The sequence below is a fragment of the Aspergillus stella-maris genome (assembly GCF_047715825.1).
Source record: "Aspergillus stella-maris strain CBS 113639 unplaced genomic scaffold BDV14scaffold_22, whole genome shotgun sequence".
Taxonomy (NCBI): Eukaryota; Fungi; Ascomycota; class Eurotiomycetes; order Eurotiales; family Aspergillaceae; genus Aspergillus; species Aspergillus stella-maris.
Window position 1 is genome coordinate 132,960 of NW_027396816.1, and position 18,642 is coordinate 151,601.

At 51.4% G+C, this 18,642-nt stretch overlaps 9 protein-coding genes and 1 non-coding gene across 10 annotated transcripts; 6 read left to right on the top strand and 4 right to left on the bottom strand.

Annotated features, from left to right (window-relative positions):
• The first annotated feature begins 1,213 nt into the window (after nucleotides 1-1,213).
• BDV14DRAFT_49647 (ribose phosphate diphosphokinase subunit PRS5) lies at nucleotides 1,214-2,906 on the top strand. The gene is made up of 3 exons (XM_073776906.1): nucleotides 1,214-2,293; nucleotides 2,341-2,664; nucleotides 2,730-2,906. Exons 1-3 carry the CDS (start codon nucleotides 1,367-1,369, stop codon nucleotides 2,784-2,786), a joined length of 1,308 nt encoding a protein of 435 aa, XP_073628911.1. The 5' UTR covers nucleotides 1,214-1,366; the 3' UTR covers nucleotides 2,787-2,906.
• A 1,008-nt stretch (nucleotides 2,907-3,914) lies between these two features.
• On the bottom strand, nucleotides 3,915-5,434 carry BDV14DRAFT_171844 (H(+)-transporting V0 sector ATPase subunit d). Its single transcript, XM_073768499.1, has 4 exons — nucleotides 5,369-5,434; nucleotides 5,233-5,321; nucleotides 4,300-5,186; nucleotides 3,915-4,242 (listed from the first exon to the last, which is right to left on the bottom strand). Exons 1-4 carry the CDS (start codon nucleotides 5,398-5,400, stop codon nucleotides 4,159-4,161), a joined length of 1,092 nt encoding a protein of 363 aa, XP_073628912.1. The 5' UTR covers nucleotides 5,401-5,434; the 3' UTR covers nucleotides 3,915-4,158.
• Nucleotides 5,435-5,595: 161 nt separating this feature from the next.
• On the top strand, nucleotides 5,596-7,782 carry nop58 (RNA-processing protein NOP58). Its single transcript, XM_073776907.1, has 3 exons — nucleotides 5,596-5,838; nucleotides 5,947-6,107; nucleotides 6,158-7,782. Exons 1-3 carry the CDS (start codon nucleotides 5,714-5,716, stop codon nucleotides 7,618-7,620), a joined length of 1,749 nt encoding a protein of 582 aa, XP_073628913.1. The 5' UTR covers nucleotides 5,596-5,713; the 3' UTR covers nucleotides 7,621-7,782.
• Nucleotides 7,783-8,670: 888 nt separating this feature from the next.
• Nucleotides 8,671-9,694, top strand: BDV14DRAFT_49689 (uncharacterized protein). The gene is made up of 2 exons (XM_073776908.1): nucleotides 8,671-8,803; nucleotides 8,890-9,694. Exons 1-2 carry the CDS (start codon nucleotides 8,798-8,800, stop codon nucleotides 9,577-9,579), a joined length of 696 nt encoding a protein of 231 aa, XP_073628914.1. The 5' UTR covers nucleotides 8,671-8,797; the 3' UTR covers nucleotides 9,580-9,694.
• A 493-nt stretch (nucleotides 9,695-10,187) lies between these two features.
• On the bottom strand, nucleotides 10,188-12,311 carry BDV14DRAFT_49703 (glycosyltransferase domain-containing protein). The gene is made up of 2 exons (XM_073776909.1): nucleotides 12,014-12,311; nucleotides 10,188-11,952 (listed from the first exon to the last, which is right to left on the bottom strand). Exons 1-2 carry the CDS (start codon nucleotides 12,215-12,217, stop codon nucleotides 10,342-10,344), a joined length of 1,815 nt encoding a protein of 604 aa, XP_073628915.1. The 5' UTR covers nucleotides 12,218-12,311; the 3' UTR covers nucleotides 10,188-10,341.
• A 636-nt stretch (nucleotides 12,312-12,947) lies between these two features.
• BDV14DRAFT_199405 (uncharacterized protein) lies at nucleotides 12,948-13,997 on the bottom strand (the record flags this gene model as incomplete). The annotated part of the gene is made up of 1 exon (XM_073773241.1): nucleotides 12,948-13,997. The coding sequence occupies one exon, from the start codon at nucleotides 13,995-13,997 to the stop codon at nucleotides 12,948-12,950; it is 1,050 nt and encodes a 349-aa protein (XP_073628916.1).
• A 328-nt stretch (nucleotides 13,998-14,325) lies between these two features.
• On the bottom strand, nucleotides 14,326-15,994 carry BDV14DRAFT_171855 (slipin family protein). The gene is made up of 4 exons (XM_073768500.1): nucleotides 15,503-15,994; nucleotides 15,334-15,448; nucleotides 14,792-15,284; nucleotides 14,326-14,738 (listed from the first exon to the last, which is right to left on the bottom strand). Exons 1-4 carry the CDS (start codon nucleotides 15,675-15,677, stop codon nucleotides 14,502-14,504), a joined length of 1,020 nt encoding a protein of 339 aa, XP_073628917.1. The 5' UTR covers nucleotides 15,678-15,994; the 3' UTR covers nucleotides 14,326-14,501.
• A 48-nt stretch (nucleotides 15,995-16,042) lies between these two features.
• Nucleotides 16,043-16,833, top strand: BDV14DRAFT_49726 (uncharacterized protein). The gene has a single exon (XM_073776910.1). The coding sequence runs from the start codon at nucleotides 16,138-16,140 to the stop codon at nucleotides 16,618-16,620; it is 483 nt and encodes a 160-aa protein (XP_073628918.1). The 5' UTR covers nucleotides 16,043-16,137; the 3' UTR covers nucleotides 16,621-16,833.
• BDV14DRAFT_49765 (uncharacterized protein) lies at nucleotides 16,816-17,758 on the top strand. The gene is made up of 3 exons (XM_073776912.1): nucleotides 16,816-16,840; nucleotides 16,900-17,505; nucleotides 17,589-17,758. Exon 2 carries the CDS (start codon nucleotides 17,047-17,049, stop codon nucleotides 17,476-17,478), a length of 432 nt encoding a protein of 143 aa, XP_073628919.1. The 5' UTR covers nucleotides 16,816-16,840; nucleotides 16,900-17,046; the 3' UTR covers nucleotides 17,479-17,505; nucleotides 17,589-17,758.
• Nucleotides 17,759-18,142: 384 nt separating this feature from the next.
• BDV14DRAFT_t67 lies at nucleotides 18,143-18,213 on the top strand. Its single transcript has one exon. It is a non-coding gene; the product is annotated as a tRNA-Gly (tRNA).
• Nucleotides 18,214-18,642: the final 429 nt, after the last annotated feature.

Consider the following 18,642-nt stretch of genomic DNA (forward strand, 5'->3'; position numbering starts at 1 on the left):
GCAGCAGTATTCGGTCACTCAAGTCCTGAAACATGAACTCGACAAACTAGGTTCAAAACGGAGCAATCTATGAGGCCCAGCCATGGAGATCTCATGCCCTTACGCGCATATACATGAAGCAGCACGTTTGGATGAGGGCAACAATGGACTGCTTCCATTGTAGGCCCTAGTTCCGTTATCTGTGAGTGTCCATCTTGGAACCTCGTCACATCAATGTCGCAATACTAACATAACCAGATCCTAATTAGACGAATTTGCGCCAGGATGTACACCCCGTCGCGAACATACATCTGGGTCAATGCCGATGGTCCTCAGTCTCAAATCCGAAGGATCGGCTATGGTGGAACAGTGTGGGGTTGCCCCAATACGTCGGAGGCCTGTTTGACTTGTGAGCAATTCACCTCACCCAGCTCTGGCTTGTCTGTTCTAGACATGGTCAGGGGCTTCCCAAGAATAGCAGTCATACTGACCCAATATTAGCCTTGATCCCCTATGTGACTGGCGATGGTGCTGTACCATTACCTGTCAGGAGGACTACAATTCATGCCCCCCCTCTCGTGACCTCTGTCCTAGCGCGACAAAGGAAACTAGACCTGGAAATGGACTCGGACATGAGGCGATGAGCAATGTGTACCACGGGATTTCTGGTGTTTCTGAGTCTCTCATGTTCATGCATCTACTTTCACTCTCAAGTACTTACTGGTCAATTGAGACTATGCTTTGATGTAATCAGCAGCTCTTAGCCCTTTCGTAACAGACAAGACAACTATTGTTGAGTCTGAGAGAGACCACGGCTAACTGCATGCTGAATGTTTTGTTTTCTGTTGGAGTTTCTTTGTGATTATCGTGCTTGCTAACATCCGGCCGCCAATTGCTTGGGCTGGCGTCATTCTGCGGGGCCGTTGAAAAGCATCGCAACAAAACGAGGGGCCCCTTGGGTGCTGCTAACCCTCTTCCGGAAACCCGCCGCCTGAGGCGCCAACGGCAGAAAACCCGAACTGCAGGTTCCACTGCTAAAGAGGCTTTTTTTCTTTTCCTCATTGCGGGCTCACACGACATTCCGATCCACTACTTCCTGTCCATGTCTTTGTCGTCCTGCTACCTGAATTGTGTTCACTACTCTCCGCCATGATATAGTTACCTGTCTCGCCTTGCTCCAGCTCTATTCGTTCTACAATACGCTTGTCTCGTTTCTACCGAGCTAAGGCTCCCGATCATACCGCCCCTCCAAAACACCGCTTCCACCGATCAATCCAGCTTTTCTCCGCCTCCGATTCGGCAACACCCTCCCAAAGCTCTTTTTTGAACTCTACTTCTCGTCTAGCTTATTGACGAGACTTTCTATCACACCGACACTCTGGCAAGGATGGTTCGAAATATCGTCGTCATTGGGGGAACGTCCCACCCTCAACTGACTCAGACGATTTGCGACATTCTCGGGATCCCGCCGGCCGATGTCCTACTCTCCAAATTTGCTGTCGGCGAAACGAGAGTGGAAATCAAGGAATCTGTTCGTGGGAAAGACGTCTATCTCGTTCAGTCTGGTGGTGGAAAAGTGAACGACCACCTCTTGGAGTTACTCATCACTATCTCCGCATGCAAAACCGCGTCCGCCCGAAGAGTCACCGCCGTTCTCCCACTCTTCCCCTACTCTCGCCAGAGCGACATCCCATACAACAAATCCGGCGCCCCCCTTGTCAAATCATCGGTCGAAGGAAAGCAAGGTGCCTCCAATGGCTACACATTCGAAAGTACCCCTCCGACGCCCCACCCTGGCAGGGAGATCGGGAACCCGATGAACGGCGTCAGTGTCGACAACCTTCAGAAGAGTCTTGCGAGAGCTCAAATAGAGGACTCTAACGGTAGCCCGGTGAAGAAGCGTCAGCCCAACGGAATTTCCCGCAGTGACACTCTCGACTCGCTGAAGTCTGACAGCAGCAAGTCCACGCTTCCCAACGGTCTTGTCGATGATAGTCAACACAAGATCGACAAGTTCCAGCCCCGTCCCGGATACAAGCAATGGGTGGCTCAAGCTGGTACCCTTGTTGCCGACCTGCTTACCTGCGCTGGCGCGGACCACATCATCACAATGGACCTCCACGATCCTCAATATCAAGGTTTCTTTGATATCCCTGTCGACAATCTGTACGGTCGTCCCCTTTTGAAGAACTACATTCTGCGCAACATCGAGAACTACAAAGAGGCCGTTGTTGTCAGTCCCGACGCTGGCGGTGCCAAGCGTGCGACTGCCATCGCGGACTCAATGGGCATGGAGTTTGCTCTGATTCACAAGGTTTGTATCTTCTATACTCTTATCCAGCATCGACTGACGACATACAGGAACGCCGTCCTACGCGTATTACTGACCGCCAGAATGCGACCATGATGCTGGTCGGAGACGTCAAGGATCGGACCGCGATCTTGATCGATGATCTGGCCGATACATCAAACACCATCACCCGAGCCGCTAAACTTCTGAAGAAGGAAGGTGCTGCGCGGGTCTACGCTCTCGTGACACACGGTATCCTTAGCGGTGACGCCATTGACCGTATCAATGCCAGCGCTCTAGACAAGGTTGTTGTGACCAATAGCGTTACCCAAACAGAGCACTTGCGCCGATGCCCCAAGCTCGAAGTCTTGGAAGTCGGTCACGTTTTCGCAGAGGTATGAGCCTCATCCGCATATACCCGATGTATTATGATTGGACATTCATGCTGACTTTATATCAGGCCATCCGTCGCGTCCACCACGGAGAGAGTATCAGCGCTCTGTTCCAGTACGAGTAATTGGATCGGGCTTCCTGACTTTCCTCCATTTCTTGCTCATTGCTTTCTTTCCTCTCTCTTTCATTGGCCTCTTCTTTGGCGAGGAAGATCTGTGACCGAAACTTTTCAAAAAGTAGCATTGAACTTTAGCCATCTATCATGAATTTCCTGAATTTCCTTACCGGTTTTACGACGCGATATACTCAAGACTTTTGCTTGCATTATCTTATCTCATGTTCCTAAAGGTTTTTTTTTAGGTGAATGACACAATACATACATTATCACATGCGCCTACCGATGCGCATAGGATTTTCGAATCCATGGTGCCGCTGGCATTTTTTCTATCCCTGTGCCCTGTCAAGCTTTGCAATATCCACGGGTGTTTGCACTATCCACGGGTGTCTTCTACTTTCCAACCAGAATAGAAAATAGAATTTGGTTGCAAACCTTTTCGGGGTTCCTAATTGATGCTCTATTTCAATTAGAACTCCACGTTCTCTCTCATCTGCCCTCCGCGTATATACTATCCCGTGCTGTCCCCATCCAAACAGATGCCAAGAGCTACCGAGGCAGAAAATCCGGAGACAGCTGCTTGGGCTATTAGGTACCTACGTATGTAAGGTATCACTGCAACGGTGGGGGCTGATAGAGCTGCAGTTGCAGTGGGGATACCATACCCCGGATTCTTCGATGTGACATGTCCAACCTCGCGGGGAGTTCAGGTAGCATACCTATGTAACCGTAATTAGAAGGAGCCCGCTTAATCTTGACGTGCACAAAGGTCCCGTCGCATTCCGGCGGGCTAGGTAGGCAGGCTTACTAAAAGGTATGACTGCGTAGTGCATATATAGACATGCCGCAGTAGTCTGTAGTCTGCCCTGTAAGTAAGTACGCGGTTGAATTGCGAACCTGCCACTTTGTATTCCCAATTGAACTATGCGTACCTAGGTAAGGTAAGCAGGTAGGCGGGTATCGAATCTAACCGGACACCTCGGGTTCAACTTGGACACTACGTTACCTACCTTGCCTTGGTAAGCTACCTAGGCAGAGATTATAGTGGTTGACGTTTGGTTCGAGCGAGTGTCGACATAGATTGTGCGATGGTCTTCCTATATTTACATCTGCCTACTCGTTTTATAGTGAGAGAGGTTGGTTCTTCATCATCTATACTATGACACTAATGTTGATAGATACAATGTCACACCAAGAAATGGAAAAGAAAGGATTCAGGGCCCCCAACGCCTAAATAAGATAACAGATTCAATCACGGAGTACCACATGAGCATGGTGACCCCGAGACTATGATACGCTCGTACAATCGGGTAATATTTGGCAAAGGACAAAGGCAAGGTATGACAGATGCGGGGAGATACATAATGGTGGACGAGGAGGCTTAGAACACAGAGATGAAGTTTCCGATTCTCTCCTTCTGGTTTTGAGCAATGCACTCTGAGATCCAGGTGACGTTGCGGATTTCCTGGTAGAATTATTAGTCGGGTTTTTGAAGGGGTTTAGAAAATGATTGTTGGCTCACCTGCTCCTTCAACCTCATCCAAGCATACACAATAGCAGGAGTGAACTGTCTAGTAAAGACCAGCTTGCTCATCTCCATCTCCTTCTGGTAGAACAGATCCTCCAAGCTCTTGCCATCGGAGCCACCGAAACCGCCGCCCATTCCGCTTCCGCCCTGAGTGAGACCGACGGCGTCAAAGAAGGCTTTGTAATCCGCAGATATGCTCACGGCCAGCGAGACTGCCTCAATATCGTCGGCACGAGAAAGCATCAGTGAGCCCTCGGGGTACAGCTTGCCAAATTCAGGGTAGAGCTTCCGTCGCTCGGGCTTGGAAAGCTCTGTACCAAATGAGTTGAGTGTGATGTTGATAGCACGACGGTCCGCCTCAAACTCCAGAATCTCCGCCATGACTTCTTGTGTTGGCGTGCCGGCAAAGTCTGGATGTGTCGTGACGAATTTGTAGAACTCTTCGAGGTAGTTCTTGTAGAGCGTGTTGCGGACGATCTCGATGTTAAGTTCGTCGAGATCCTGGTGGCTCAGGCTGCCCTTGAAGAAGCCGGCCAGCGGTGTTTCGACCAGGACGGAGTTGTATAGTTCTTCGATGTTTGTCGCGACGCACAGAACGGGCAAGGTCTCGAACCATCCGAGCGGGTGGCATCGCTCGAGAAGCTCGCGGGTATCACGCTCGTGCAGGGTTCCGGTGATGAGGAGGGCGATGTTGTCGATCATGTATCCGTATGTTAGAAACTCGAGGAACTTGGCGGTAGAGCCCGTGGATTGTTGGAGGAGGTAGCGGAACTCGGCGACGAGCTTGTCCGTCATCTTGCCCGCGAGAGCAGAGGTGGAGGGGTTGGGGGGAAGGGCTCCGAGGAAGTCGCCGTACGCGGGCGCCAGCTGCAGCTTGACATCTGCCAGTCATTAGATGATACCCTACTATCGGATCAAAAGACGCACCATCGATGTTCTCGCATTGTGTCAGGTTGTTGTAGTGTTGCCCGGTGAGGAGGCTGTTCCTATACCCTCTAACTATCCCCTCGATATAGCTGCGCTCGTTAGCACTTGAATCCAATGCCTGAAAATCCCGGCTTACCCGCTGTTAACGTTAAAGAACAGACCCTCCATGATGGGATAATGAATCGGTGGAATCCAGAACAGCACTCCGCATGGAGATGGAGAGCTAGCTCCAGGTGCTGCTGGTCTTTGGTCGGTTACGTAAGCACCACAGCCACATCGCACCAGCCACAGTGGCTTTTCTGCACACCAGACCTCTCCTACTGGTCGCTTGACCGCCCGAAAGCGAAAAAAAAAGATTTCCCTCCAACAGCAAACCATCTCGGAGGTTCGAGCTCTTGTCGCCCACGCCTGTCCCTCCTTCCCTCACCCCTCGCTGCCGTCCTTTCCTGCTATCGACAATCGGCAGTTGATTTCGCACACCATGACGCTTTTCATTTTGACAGAAACGAGTGCGGGCTATGCCCTGCTCAAGGCCAAGGACAAGAAGCTTTTGAAGCGAGACGACATCGCGACTGAGGCTTCCACCGCAGAGGGCGTTTCCAACCTGTATGCTCTACTTTTCCTATCTTTTATCTTTTGAGTTCTTCCTTCGATGGAGGAATTCTAATCGATAGAAGCAATTGGTGAAAAAAGATCGCAAGCTAACAAAAACAGCCTCAAGCTGAAGAGCTTCCAAAAGTTCGACAGCGCTACGGCAGCTCTCGAGGAAGTCGCCTCTGTCGTCGAGGGCAAGGTCACTCCCCGCCTTGCCAGCCTCCTTGACGAGATTAAGGATGAGAAGAAGGTTTCTCTGGCTGTTGCCGACCCCAAGCTGGGTATGTTTCGCGAACAAACATACATTGGCAGTGTAGTTAACCCGCCATAGGAAACGCCATTGGCAAGCTCCCCGGTCTTGACATCTCTTGCGTTGCCGACTCCACGACGGCCGACATCTACCGTGCGATCCGTGAACACCTGCCCACGTTGATCCCTGGTCTTCTTCCCACCGACATGTCCACCATGTCTCTGGGTCTGTCCCACTCTCTCGCCAGACACAAGCTCAAGTTCTCACCTGACAAGATCGACACCATGATTGTGCAAGCCATTGGTCTCTTGGACGACCTCGACAAGGAACTGAACAACTACGCCATGCGTGTGAAGGAATGGTACGGCTGGCACTTCCCTGAATTGGCCAAGATCCTCAATGACAACATCGCCTACTCAAGACTTGTTCTCAAGATGGGCATGCGCTCCAACTACGAGAACGCTGATCTCACCGAGATCCTCCCTGAAGAGATCGAATCCGCTGTCAAGGCCGCCGCAGACAGGTCTATGGGTACAGAAATCAGCGAGGACGACCTGGAGAACATCCAGGCCCTCGCCGAGCAGGTCGTCGGTTTCTCCGACTACCGCTCCCAACTCGCCGGCTACATCACCTCCCGTATGAACGCCATTGCTCCCAACCTGACCGCCCTTGTCGGCGACCTCGTCGGTGCCCGCCTTATTGCCCACGCTGGTTCCCTCACCAACCTCTCCAAGAGCCCCGCCAGTACGCTCCAGATCCTCGGTGCCGAAAAGGCCCTCTTCCGTGCTCTCAAGACCAAGCACGACACGCCCAAGTACGGTCTGATCTACCACGCCTCTCTGATCGGCCAAGCCACCGGCAAGAACAAGGGTAAGATGGCTCGTGTCCTCGCTGCCAAGGCCTCGCTCGGTCTCCGTGTCGACGCTCTCGCCGAGTGGGACGACGATGTCGCTGAGGAGGAGAAGGCCGCCCTCGGCACAGAAGCCCGCTTCAACCTCGAGCGCAAGCTCGCTGCCCTTGAAGGCAAGCCCCTCAAGCCCCGCGGTGTGGCTATCGCCCCCAACGGCCAACCGGGCAAGTTCAACATCAACGAAGTCCGCAAGTACAACCCCGACGCTGACGCCATGGACGAGGACGAGGCCACGCCTGCCAAGAAGCTCGTCCAGGAAGTCGAAGACGAGGACATGGAAGATGCCGATTCTGACGAAGACCCCGCCGTCAACGGCGCGGACTCTGACGACTCCTCAGAGGAAGAAAAGACCCCCAAGAAATCCAAGAAGAGCAGCAAAGGAACCGACATCGAGAAGTTAGCCGAACAAGCCGGCCTCAGCGTCAAGCGGTACCAGCGCAAGCTCGAGCGCGGCGAAATCACATTCGACGCCTCTGGTGCCCCCTCCGCCGTAAGCAAGAAGGACATCAAGAAGGCCAAGAAGGAGGCCAAGAAGTCCTCTAAGTCCGAGGACAAGGAAGATAAGAAGAAGCGCAAGCGCTCTGACGAGACTGAAGACGGCGAGGGCAAGAAGAAGAAGAAGAACAAGGCTTAAGCGGGACGCCTTGCGACATGTTTGGAAAAATAGAAAAGTTCACGGATCTCTTTTTCTTTTCTTTCTTCTTTTCTTCTGTATGATATCACACCATGTGGGTTGATTTATGTCTGTGATTTACCTTGTCTTGACTTGCTTTATCTGTTGTCTGTGTTGACTGTTGATGTTCTGCTTTATTGGGTGGCATGGAGGGGATAGTTCTTGGTCCCTCCCGGCGCAAAGGTGCTGGCTTTCCTTCCTTTACATATTCCTACAACTTCTACCTCAGTTGGACTACCATCTAGTTTCGGATCTAAGAAATCTAACTACCTTACCAACTTGAACTTACTCCGTCCTCCCAACTCCCCAAAAACATGGCATTAATACCCAATACCCTCTACATAGCCCTCTACCTACGCTCCGACCCCCCATTACCAAACGACTTCCACTGGGCCCTCTACCACTGTCTCCCAAGTAAGCGCGGAACAAAATCCACATTACAAACGAAGGCGCCGATAGACGATGGATAGCCGGCCATACAACTGAATCACACGCCGGAATGCTCAAAGGGTTCTTACTCGTCGGGCTCATCCGCGTCGCTAGTATCCACGCTGGTAGCAAGGAGAGGGTCCACACTCTACTCCGAAGCCAAGACGATAAACTAAACGACCCCGAGAACGAGGGGATAACGTGTCGCGTATGGCTTCTGCACATGCTTGATCTTCTTATCCAGGAGGGCGTGGTGAAGGTTGTTCGCTGCGGCGGGGATATAGGGCGCTTAGAAGGTGAAGTTAAGGCTTGGGGGAATCGATTTAGTGCTGAGGCGGCGAGGAATGTGCAGCCTAGGCCTGTTGAAAGTAGCTAGGCTGGGGTCTGAGTAAGCCTGGTTGCTTTACCCTAGATTTACAGCCCAAGGGACAGTTTTATAGATACCAAGGCAAGACAAGATAGCAGTGTTATGGTTTATGCCTGTGAGGACTGTGTATAGATGATGACACCGCCTACTGGTTTGGTAGATTTGAAGCGATTCTGCCGAGATATCTCAGGTTTGAGGTCCCCACCGCCTAATTTTTATCTTTCTTCCCCTCACGAGTCATCTCCTGCAGTATATCAGAATAAAATATATCCCGCTCAAATTGCACCCATTCGATCCCTTATACAGTGTCATTGAATCATATCTGATTCCTGAATCGACATTATGCGCGTACGTCCACCCCATCCCCATATCTCCCTCCCCTCAAACCCTACCCATCCACCCTACCCTTCAAGACTCAAACTAACAAAACCTAGATAATAACCCCTCAATCAGCAACCCTAACAAACATCGAAGTCCTCTCCTTCCTATCCTCCAATCCCCCGCGCCGCCCCCCCACCGCACCACCAGGCGTAAACCAAAAGCATTGGATCCCCTCCCCCGACCTGCGCGACCACAACACCGTCGTGAAAGAAATCCACAATTACGCTGCGCGGCTTGCGCCACATCTACTGCGGTATCCGGGGTGTGATGCTGGTGAGGGTGGGAGTCCGGACGCTGAAGCGGAGGGGAATCAGAAGGGGAGGGGAGTGCAGGGGGGTGGCGGTGAGGGGAAAGTGGATAATGCGCTTCGAGGACTTATTACGCGGTTGCAGCCGTATGGTCTCACAAAAGGAGAAGTACTCATGATTGTGAATCTGGGCGTTGGTGTTCCTGCTTTAGACGCTCAAGCTGGTGAAAATGGTGTGGAGGGTGAAAGCGCAGAACAAATGGACGTCGACGTCGACGAGCAAGCGCACGCCGAAAACGGAGAAGAGATCAAGGAAGAAGGCGTCGATGGCGAAGCTGAAGTCGGCGCCGAAGGCGAGGAAGAAGAAGCAGGCGACTACGGCGCCCTAGCCCTCATCGACACGGTCATCGAAGAGCGCGAACAGCGACTAAGCGACGAGAATGTCCTCGAGATACTAGCCATTATCCGGGAAACACTAGGTGCTGCGGTGGTATAGTCATATAACCACGTTTTTCGAAAAGGGAAATATGTGATGATAATATGACTGCATAAGATCCAGCGCTGTATGCGTACAACGAGATTGGCCTTCGACATGATATATACCCAGATCGAGTGGCCGACCAGTCGACAGATCCACGGCATAAACCCTGGAGCGTGAAACGACTTATATTCGACAAACTTGACCTGCTTTGGGGAAGGCACGACTTCCGCATCGAGAAGGAACGATGGGCGCTGGGCTCATACGGAAGGAGCGACGCACTCCCGCCTTAGTCGGAAGGAACGATTCTCACCCGGGTCACATTAGGGAAGGAGCGACTGCTATTCTTGATTTAGGGACAAGAGCACTGTATACTATGGACGGCGTTATTGGAATAAGGATACCTCGATACCTCGCAGAGAAAGACTACTATCTTCAGCATAAAAGCACCGTTCATTCTGGCATGACATAACTCCATCATCAATGTCACTATAGTAGAACCGCTAGCGATTGCATGCGATTGCAGCAATCTTGCATCATGCATCATGCATCGCTGGCATCTATTGGTATCTTCAGAGAAGTAAAGCAAAAGTAAAGAAGAAACCCAATCTGAAACCATACGCCAATCAAAACGAAAGCAGTATACAAGAAAGATAGACCAACGCCAAAGAAAATGCAGCTTTGCGAAAGCTACCAAGTGCCAGCCAGAGTTGGTCGGAGAAATCTCCAATCCAGGGTTGAGCACCAGTACGGTGTAGCTGAGCCGTATAGGTAGGGAGATTAGAACTCTCTCCCCTTAACCAAATTCCCCCATTGGTTATAAACAGCCCCTCCGTACTCGCCTCCATCCTCCTCCCCAAACCCACCAAAGTTATCATCGAAAAGATCCCTCTCAAAGCCCGAGCATACCTCGGGATAATCAATCCACTCGCCCTTATCTGTCCAGACACCACCGACACCACCGCGCGCATCCCAAAAGGTCTGTCCGAGCAACGCATTCTGCGCGGCGTCGAAACCAGTTTGGGAACGCATGTACTTTCGGAGCAATGCGCGCGCCCAGGGCGCGTACCACATCTTGGACCACCATGTGTCGCGGGTCATGGCTTTGTCTTTGGGGTTCATGTGCACGAGTGTTGGGACTTGTGCGGAGTGCATGTTTGTCATTAGCGGGATGGTGTTCCAGCTGTGGTGGGCGGGGAGTTTGTCAAGAGTTTCGTTCCAAGGGGGGTTAATGTATTCATTTTTGTTGTAGTGTGGTTGCTTGAAGGGGTTGCCGAGAAGTTGGTTAGACACGTCGTCGGGTAGTAGAAGTCGAGACTCGCGAGGGACGCGGTGCTCCATTTGCGCGGAGGATGTTTTTGTAACATTGTTGTAGCGGAGCCATTCAACGTCGTCTTTGGCGTTGGCGGTATTGAAGAAGAGGCGCGACTCAAAGTCCACACCGATACCATATTCGTAGCGCTGGCCTGGTTCAAGGGTGGGCGGGATGCCGGTCATGTTGGTGGCTTCGGAGATGCCGATCCAGCGGTATAACGTCTCTTTCCAGCCACTAGCTGTTCGGCGACGTTCCAGCTCGCGCACCCATTCTTGTTTCCCGTACATCTGCGTCAAGGCGAGGAAGTCGCCCTCGGTATCGCGGTGCTCCTCAACGAAGCGCAGCACCTGCGCATAAATGAGTTTGAGGTCTGCCGCCTGGCCGATAACAGCGCCTGGCTTGAGCCATCGTGGTCTCGTCAACTCTCCCTTCAAATCCGTCTTCCATCCATAACTATCCGGAGGAAGCGTAGAATACGGAACACTGCGACACCCCGGGTCCTCGGTAAGATTATGAAAGCACTCCTTGCTCGCCGAGAATAAAACCCGCTGCGAATACTTCTGCAGCGTCTCGACACCGTCCTTCCGGAACGGCCTATCCACCGTAACCATCCCATACCTCTCCTTCAACTTCGCGTTCGTCTCCCTAAGCAGCGCTTGATACCGGTTGATCAGCACTTCCGGGGGCAGCTGAAAGAAAATATCGAATCCATCCACAACAAGCACAATATCATCGTCGCGCAGGCGCGGCGTATAAGCCAAAAAGTTGTATATCCCCGTAATCCGATCAACCATGTAGTCGTGCCCTGCCGAGCCGGCCGGCAGTTCTCGCCCGTACCGAACCAGCGTCGGCGGCGGGTAGTTGAGTATCATTGCCGATGTAAGCGTTCGGCATAGTCCCGGGTTACTGCGCGTCGCGGGTAAAACGAGGTGGAAGGAGGGGTTCGATTTCGCGGGCTCGCTGGGGAGGGTATCGTTGAGATTGAGTGTTTGGGAGGGCGAGGAGATTGTTGAGTCTTCGGGTTTTTGGTGGTACGGGTGGTACGAGGGATACTGCAGCCAGTGATTGACCTCCGGCTTTGCATGAAGAGTCAGCGACACAATTGACGTATAGAAGCTGGATAAATAGAATAAGTACCTCGGGAGGAGTGCGCATAAACAGAAACAAGAAAAAGAAGAACGTTGCAACTGCAAAGATTACGCGCGTCGGTCGCGGCCGCGGACGCCCATAGTGACCTTGCGACAGGAACCGCGTCGCGGACAGGCGCAGGGAATTGTACTGGTCGGCCCAGGGAGCGGATAGGGCGCCATCGAGGCCGCTCAGAAGGCCGCGCGAGGCCATCTATGGCTGCTGCGTTGTAGGCTGCTGCGTGGTTGGGGCGGAGTTGACAGTTCAAGTGTGGTGGTGGAAAGTAGCGATGGACATTCCGGGCGGAGTAAACAGGTCGCAGAGAGCCTGGAGGTGAGTTCCGGATTGGACTGTGCGGCAGCAATGGGGGGAGTTAAAGAGAGAGAGCAGTGGAAGAGGCCATGTTGCAGAAGAGAAAGAGCGTCGCAGTGGACTTCCTGTTGGGGATGACGACAGCCCTGATCGCCACAGGTCACTTTCAGGTCCGTTTCAGGTCTACCATATGTTGTTTTTTATATAATTCTATAATTATTTTATATAGTGGACTCATTCTTGATACTCTACTTTTTATATAATTCTATATAACTCTATATGAACATAATTGTACAATATCCATACTCTTTCTTCTCTTCAGATAAGCTTACAGTTAGTGTCTACAGCGGGCCGCGTCATCGACCCCAACATGTTGTGTTTCATATAAACAACTAAAGGTCCCTGCAGTTGTGCTACGGTTGAATTCTTCTACACGGCATAATGTTGCAGGGCTATTGCCATGTCTTGCAGGATGCTTGTACAATGCAGCTGTTGGTTAGCACGCCACCAATCGCAGTATAGATAGGTAGGTAGTAAATCATCATCCGCTGTGATATTAATGGTAAAAAAGGATATCTATATGGCTCAACAGCCAACGCCATGCAATGAAATACAGACACAGAATGCTCCATCATTCCAGATAGATCTCCTCCCTCAACCTCTGCAAATTCCTAAATATCCCCCCCCCAGGCCCCTCACTCTCCTGCCTCTGATGCCCCCTCTGCACCCCACCATTACCCGACTGAACAGGCTGCATCTTAACCTCCAACACCCTCCGTCTCTCCTCAACCATCTTACCCAAACTATCCACGAACTTCGTCCTCGCCTTCTCCTCCGCCGTCCCCTTCCAAACCCCCGACAACGTCCGCAACGCTTCGACGCGTCTACTCGCAGCCTCAATTCCAGCCATCTGATCCGTATTATCCAGTAACTCCGTAATTTCATTCTTCAACTTCCTCACAACATCCTGCCCCTTCTCTTCTTGACTTGCAGCTTCGGACCCAGCCTCCGGCGCGGAAACAGATATGAATGACGACGTAAGGGATGTCTCGCTCGGCGGGATAGGCCACTCCATTGCGTCGCCGAATGTCTGCACGACTTCTTCGAGGCGCGAGCGGACTTGGTTCAATGTGCGGAGGTTGGTGATGTATTCTGGTTCCGGGGGGGAGGTTGTTGTTGGTTTTGAGGTCTGGTTTTCGGTTCCTGCTGCGGGTTCATCTTCGGCCTTGTCTTCTGTATTTGTATCCGGTTTTGTATCCGATGTGTCCAGTGTAAACCTCGCAATCTCACCCGCTAACCCCTCCCCCACAACCTCAGAGAGTGTTATAGTTTCGCCCCTCAGCACCTCAACTTCATACGCGAGCCTATTCCCGCTCCGGAGTATATCATCCGTTAAAGAAGTAAGCGTGCTCGAATGCCGAATATTCTGTGCATTTGTCTGTGAAAGGATAGACTGGATGCGGGTCGAGAGATCGGAGAGTGTCACCGGTCTCGAACTCGACTGTGATGATGGGTGTAATGACTGCGCGGACTGCGATTGGAGACTCAATGGCGGAAGAATATCGTTTAGGAAGTCGGCTGGGTCGAAGGTTGGGGAGGTGTAGTTGGGGTTTAGGGAGGGAGGTACGGCGGTTCCCGCTGGTGATTGTGGTGCTGGGCTGGGTGGTTTTGAGGGCGGCATTTTGGCTTATGAGGTATGAGGTTGAGAGGTAAGGAAGGTTAGGAGGGAGGGAGGCGATTGAAGATGTTGTTGGAAGTAAGTAGATGTCATGTTGAGATGTTGGCGGGCCAGATTGTCACGACTCACGACTGGTGCACGGGCTGCGGTGCCTGGATTTCCCCACATCATGCTCCAGGTGCTTTCACCGCCCGCCGTTGTATACAATTGTTGTATAGACTGGTGATTCTACAAATGTATTGCTTATTCTGATAAAGTATGTGCAAGATTATAATTATAAAGGCTACTCGGTTGGTCCATTCTACGAGGAGTCGGTAGTTACGGATGCGACAATTGTACAAGATCATGAGCAATCATGGTATTCATATTCTAAAACTTCCAAGACAATATCAAAGCGGGTATCGTAAGATAATTAAAGCAAGGCCTAGTGGCCTAATAAAACAGGGTATTCCAAATTATTACCGTCCGTCACTCATATCTCATGCCGGATTAGCTTGGGCGTCACGTTCAAATGTCCTCAACAACACGCGCGTTGATCGCGTGCTGGAATCCATCGTCCTTTTGCGGCGGCGCGTAGCGGCTAGGTCCCTCGCCGGCATTTTCGGCGGCTTGCAGCTGTGACTGTACGGTTTGGTTGGGAGCTGGCAGGAAGATGACCTTACTGTTGGCGGTCTTGGCCATGGCTTGCATGGCCTCGAGGTAGCGGATTTGCATGGCCGGAGCGGAGGAGAGGATGTCGGCGGCCTGAAGAGTTTTTGTTAGTTTCAATTTGCTAGAAGAACAGGAGTAGAGCATACCTGGCGCATGAGCTTGGCGGACTCGACTTCAGCGCGAGCAGCAATGACCTTGCTCTCACCAATACGCTTGGACTGAGCGGCCATGGACAGAGAGTCCTGGAGGTCGTCGCTGAAGATAATGTCCTTGATGAGCATGGACTCCACGTTGACACCCCATCCCGCAGCGACCTCCTCAATAATCTCAGATGTTGACTGCGCAATCTCTTCGCGGCGTTCAATCACGTCCTGGAGGACGCGAGCACCAATGACATGGCGCAATGTAGTCTGGGTACGCTCAACAAGTGCCTGTCGGATGTTGGAGATACCAAAGGCGGACTTGTGAGGGGAGACGACTTGGTAGTAGATGACGGAGGTCAAGTTCAAGGTGACATTGTCCTTGGTCATACAGATCTGGCGAGGCACTTCGACAATCTGGATCTTGACGTCGATGGTAATCAGCTTCTCACTTAGAGGGTTGACCTTGACGAGACCGGGGTCGACGGCACGTTCGAATCTGCGATTGTTAGTTACGCGTTCCCTGTTTTTCGAGGTTGAGTACGAACCGTCCGAATCGCGTCACCAGACCGACCTCACCCTGCTGGACAGGCCTGAAGGGGTTCGGGAATGGGCAGCAAGGGATAATCCCAAGACCTCCGACACATTCACCAATAGTGTGCTCTAGGATTCCAAGTCAGTTGTTGGTTGTTGTTTGTTTGGTTGCGATTGACATACTGAACGACGCGTACCAGCCGTGGGCTTCAGGGCTGCTTTCGTCGTGCTGGATCACCGAAGCGTACTTAGGCTGTAGATCTGACAGACGCGGTGGTTGAACATCGACGAGACCATGGCCAGCGTTGTGCGCAGGGGCCTTGCCGTTGACGGGGAGGGTGCTGGGTTCGGCGGACATTGTGGTTCAGAGGTATCAAGTAAACAAGTATTGGTTATGTAATGTATGATCGGAGATTATGTTCGATCAACTCGTGTTCTTGAGATGCAAGGCTAGGATGAAAAAAGCAAGGGCGCGAGGAGGTTTAAGTAGCTTCCTGCCGGTCGGAAAACACGGCCAACTTCACGGGGCCAAGACGAGTGTCTGCCCTGGGCGGTGCTCGGATCTGGGGAAGGGACTGAGATTGGTTACTGGATCTCGATGCGACTCCGCTCCCAAGGCTGAGTCTGTGGATCAAGTTCTTGGTTCGTTTAGAAAGCAACCAGAAAGCAGGAGGTAGAGTTGGTGAAGAGAACACGCGATGAAGGATTGACATCATTCAAGAGCTCTGAGCCACGCTAGAGTGAATAGGGCGTTGAGCACGAAGCTGTCATGTGAGCTCTACCACCACAACAGAGTACAACTGCAACTGCTCTAGAATATGACTGCCTGGGTATTCTTTATTCCTCATGCAACCACCTGTCAATCTCACAACGTCCCAACCACATCTATATTATACACACCTACCGCCCACATCTACTGCGAACAGCTACCGATACCAAACAACAACTCCATCTACTATGTGCAGTCCACAGTGGATTGCTGCGCCCAGCAACCAGCCGAGCCCCTTGTCGGGCGCAATGGGGCTGTGCTCCACAATCAGAGTCTCGTCCAACTTTCCTTACCTTGCCTGAGGTCTCGTATTGCCATTCGGTCATTGACTTCTCGGCGCATCAACTGCGGGGTACGGAATGTCGCTAATTCGCGATATACAGACGGGGGTTGGGGTGTTACTGTTACGGCCTCAGGCAGCGAAGACACTGCGCGCATACGTCACGTGACTGTATACGCCAGACGCTTGTCGACTATCGAGCCTACACTTCAGCCACCCATAGTTTGGCTATCCATTCACACTTTGAGGTAGCATTATGTTTTCCTTCTGTCTAGCTACTGTCAGGCGGGGCATCCGTCCGTATTGGGAACAGATGGTCTTACACCCATTCCCTCCTGTCGCGATATCACGCTATGCTTCCGCTTCTTAGTGGGCACTCTATCTTAATCCCTGTAGTTCAGCTCTCTGTTGAAGATAGGTCTGAACCTTGGCAGACTCTTACGTGTCAATCCTTGCTGGGAACATATACTATGTAAATTACTCGGAATCGTGTCACCTTTTTCGCGTTTCATGCTGATACTGGTGATGAAGATGTCTCCACTTGAGCCGCGCCAGATCAAAAGGCCCTGGCTATCGCTCAGTTATATCGTCTACTACTATTAAAAGGTTTGTTGCGGTCGCAAGCAGCCAGAATGTGCCAGCTGTGTCCGGATAAAGGAGTGTTGTGTCTACAAGACTATGGTCCGTGATGAGGTTACAGGCCAAGTGCGAGTGTCCCCAGACACAGAATCTAATGGACCTGAACCTCAGCATCGACAATGGCCAGAAACCGACAATACAGATAATGTGACTGCACCTTATGCTGCTTCTTGGCCACGCTTCGACACCTTGTCTGCCAGACTCGATCCGGCCCGTGCCACAGACCATCGACAGAATATGACAGTGCCCTCGTGGGAAGAGGTTATCCGGCCACCTGTCTATAATGAGCACGGGGTTCTTTATGGCGTCGAAGGCGATGCTTCTTCCTTTGGGGCCGGGGAACCCCCCCTACTGGTATTGAGGTCAACGTCAACATCAACACCAGACACCACCAAACCCCACCACGATCATCCCATCTGCGGTGATCACTTGAGCCTACGACGGGGCGCTCGTGCGCGATACATTGGTTAAGCTTTCTGGGGCTTTGTTGCTGGGAAGGTGAGTAAGCCGCAATCTGGGTGACCATGTTTAAGTAGGTAGCAGGAGGAGCTTGGATCGCTGATCATGTTTGGATTTTCCAGGAAATTCTAAGTGGAGTTTTTTTTTATAAGAACTATGATACCCAGTCTAATCTTTGTATGTTCAATCTTATCCAGTCACTACCCACCAAGTCCATGAGTGATACTTTGCTTAAAGCTTTCTTCTTAGTAGTATAGCCTCTTTGCTTTATATTATACTACCCTATGAATAGATTATACTAAGTTTTAAGACTAGTGTTGGCATTTAGGTACCTATTTCCTTCTGGGTCCTTTTTAGTTATCTTGGAGTCTGGCGTATTCTGGTGCAGGGCGTTGGCATTTGAGTGGAATCAAGGAAGAGTAGAGACACTATATATATACATATCTATAGATATCCGCCGCGAAACGCCAACAACAGAACCAATCCACTCGACACCTCTGGCAATTTTAGAAAGCTTAATCCTGTGTTAAAGAATCAGTAAAGCACGGAGGTATTCGCCCGAGCCAGTTGCTGCCATTGCCAAACGCAGCGAGCAATATGCGATCGAGGTATTCTTACGCCCGGTCAGGTCACGGTCCCTGATATTGTTAAAAAGTAAAGCTTTCTTCAACAAGAAGCATCATTGGTCTAGTGGTAGAATTCATCGTTGCCATCGATGAGGCCCGTGTTCGATTCACGGATGATGCACTCTCTTTTTGGGTTTTTTTTTTTTTTTTTATTTTCCTTCTGCGGTGGCTTATGTGGGTCTCTTCCCAATGTATTAGGGCTGCCTGGTTCTCCTGCCTTGAATGTTGGGAGACATTATTTTTTGGCTGGTACCTATGTCCTGTCTTGTTGAAAATGTTGCTTAGATTATCTTGGGGGTGGGGATGGGGATGGGTTAATTGGCCCTAGGGGAGCCCTACAATTACAACAAGGTATAACGGCTTTCACTGACGCATATCACTGGAATTGACCTTAGCGGCCAAGGAGGAAATGACTCGATGTACGAGACGGCGTCTAGGTATACCTGAGCTGTCAGTAAAACTGCCCTCGAGGCAAGGATAACCACGCCAGGTATGTAGGGATAAGCCTAGGCTCGTAGATAGGACTGAGTACTATGCATCTCCTGCACCG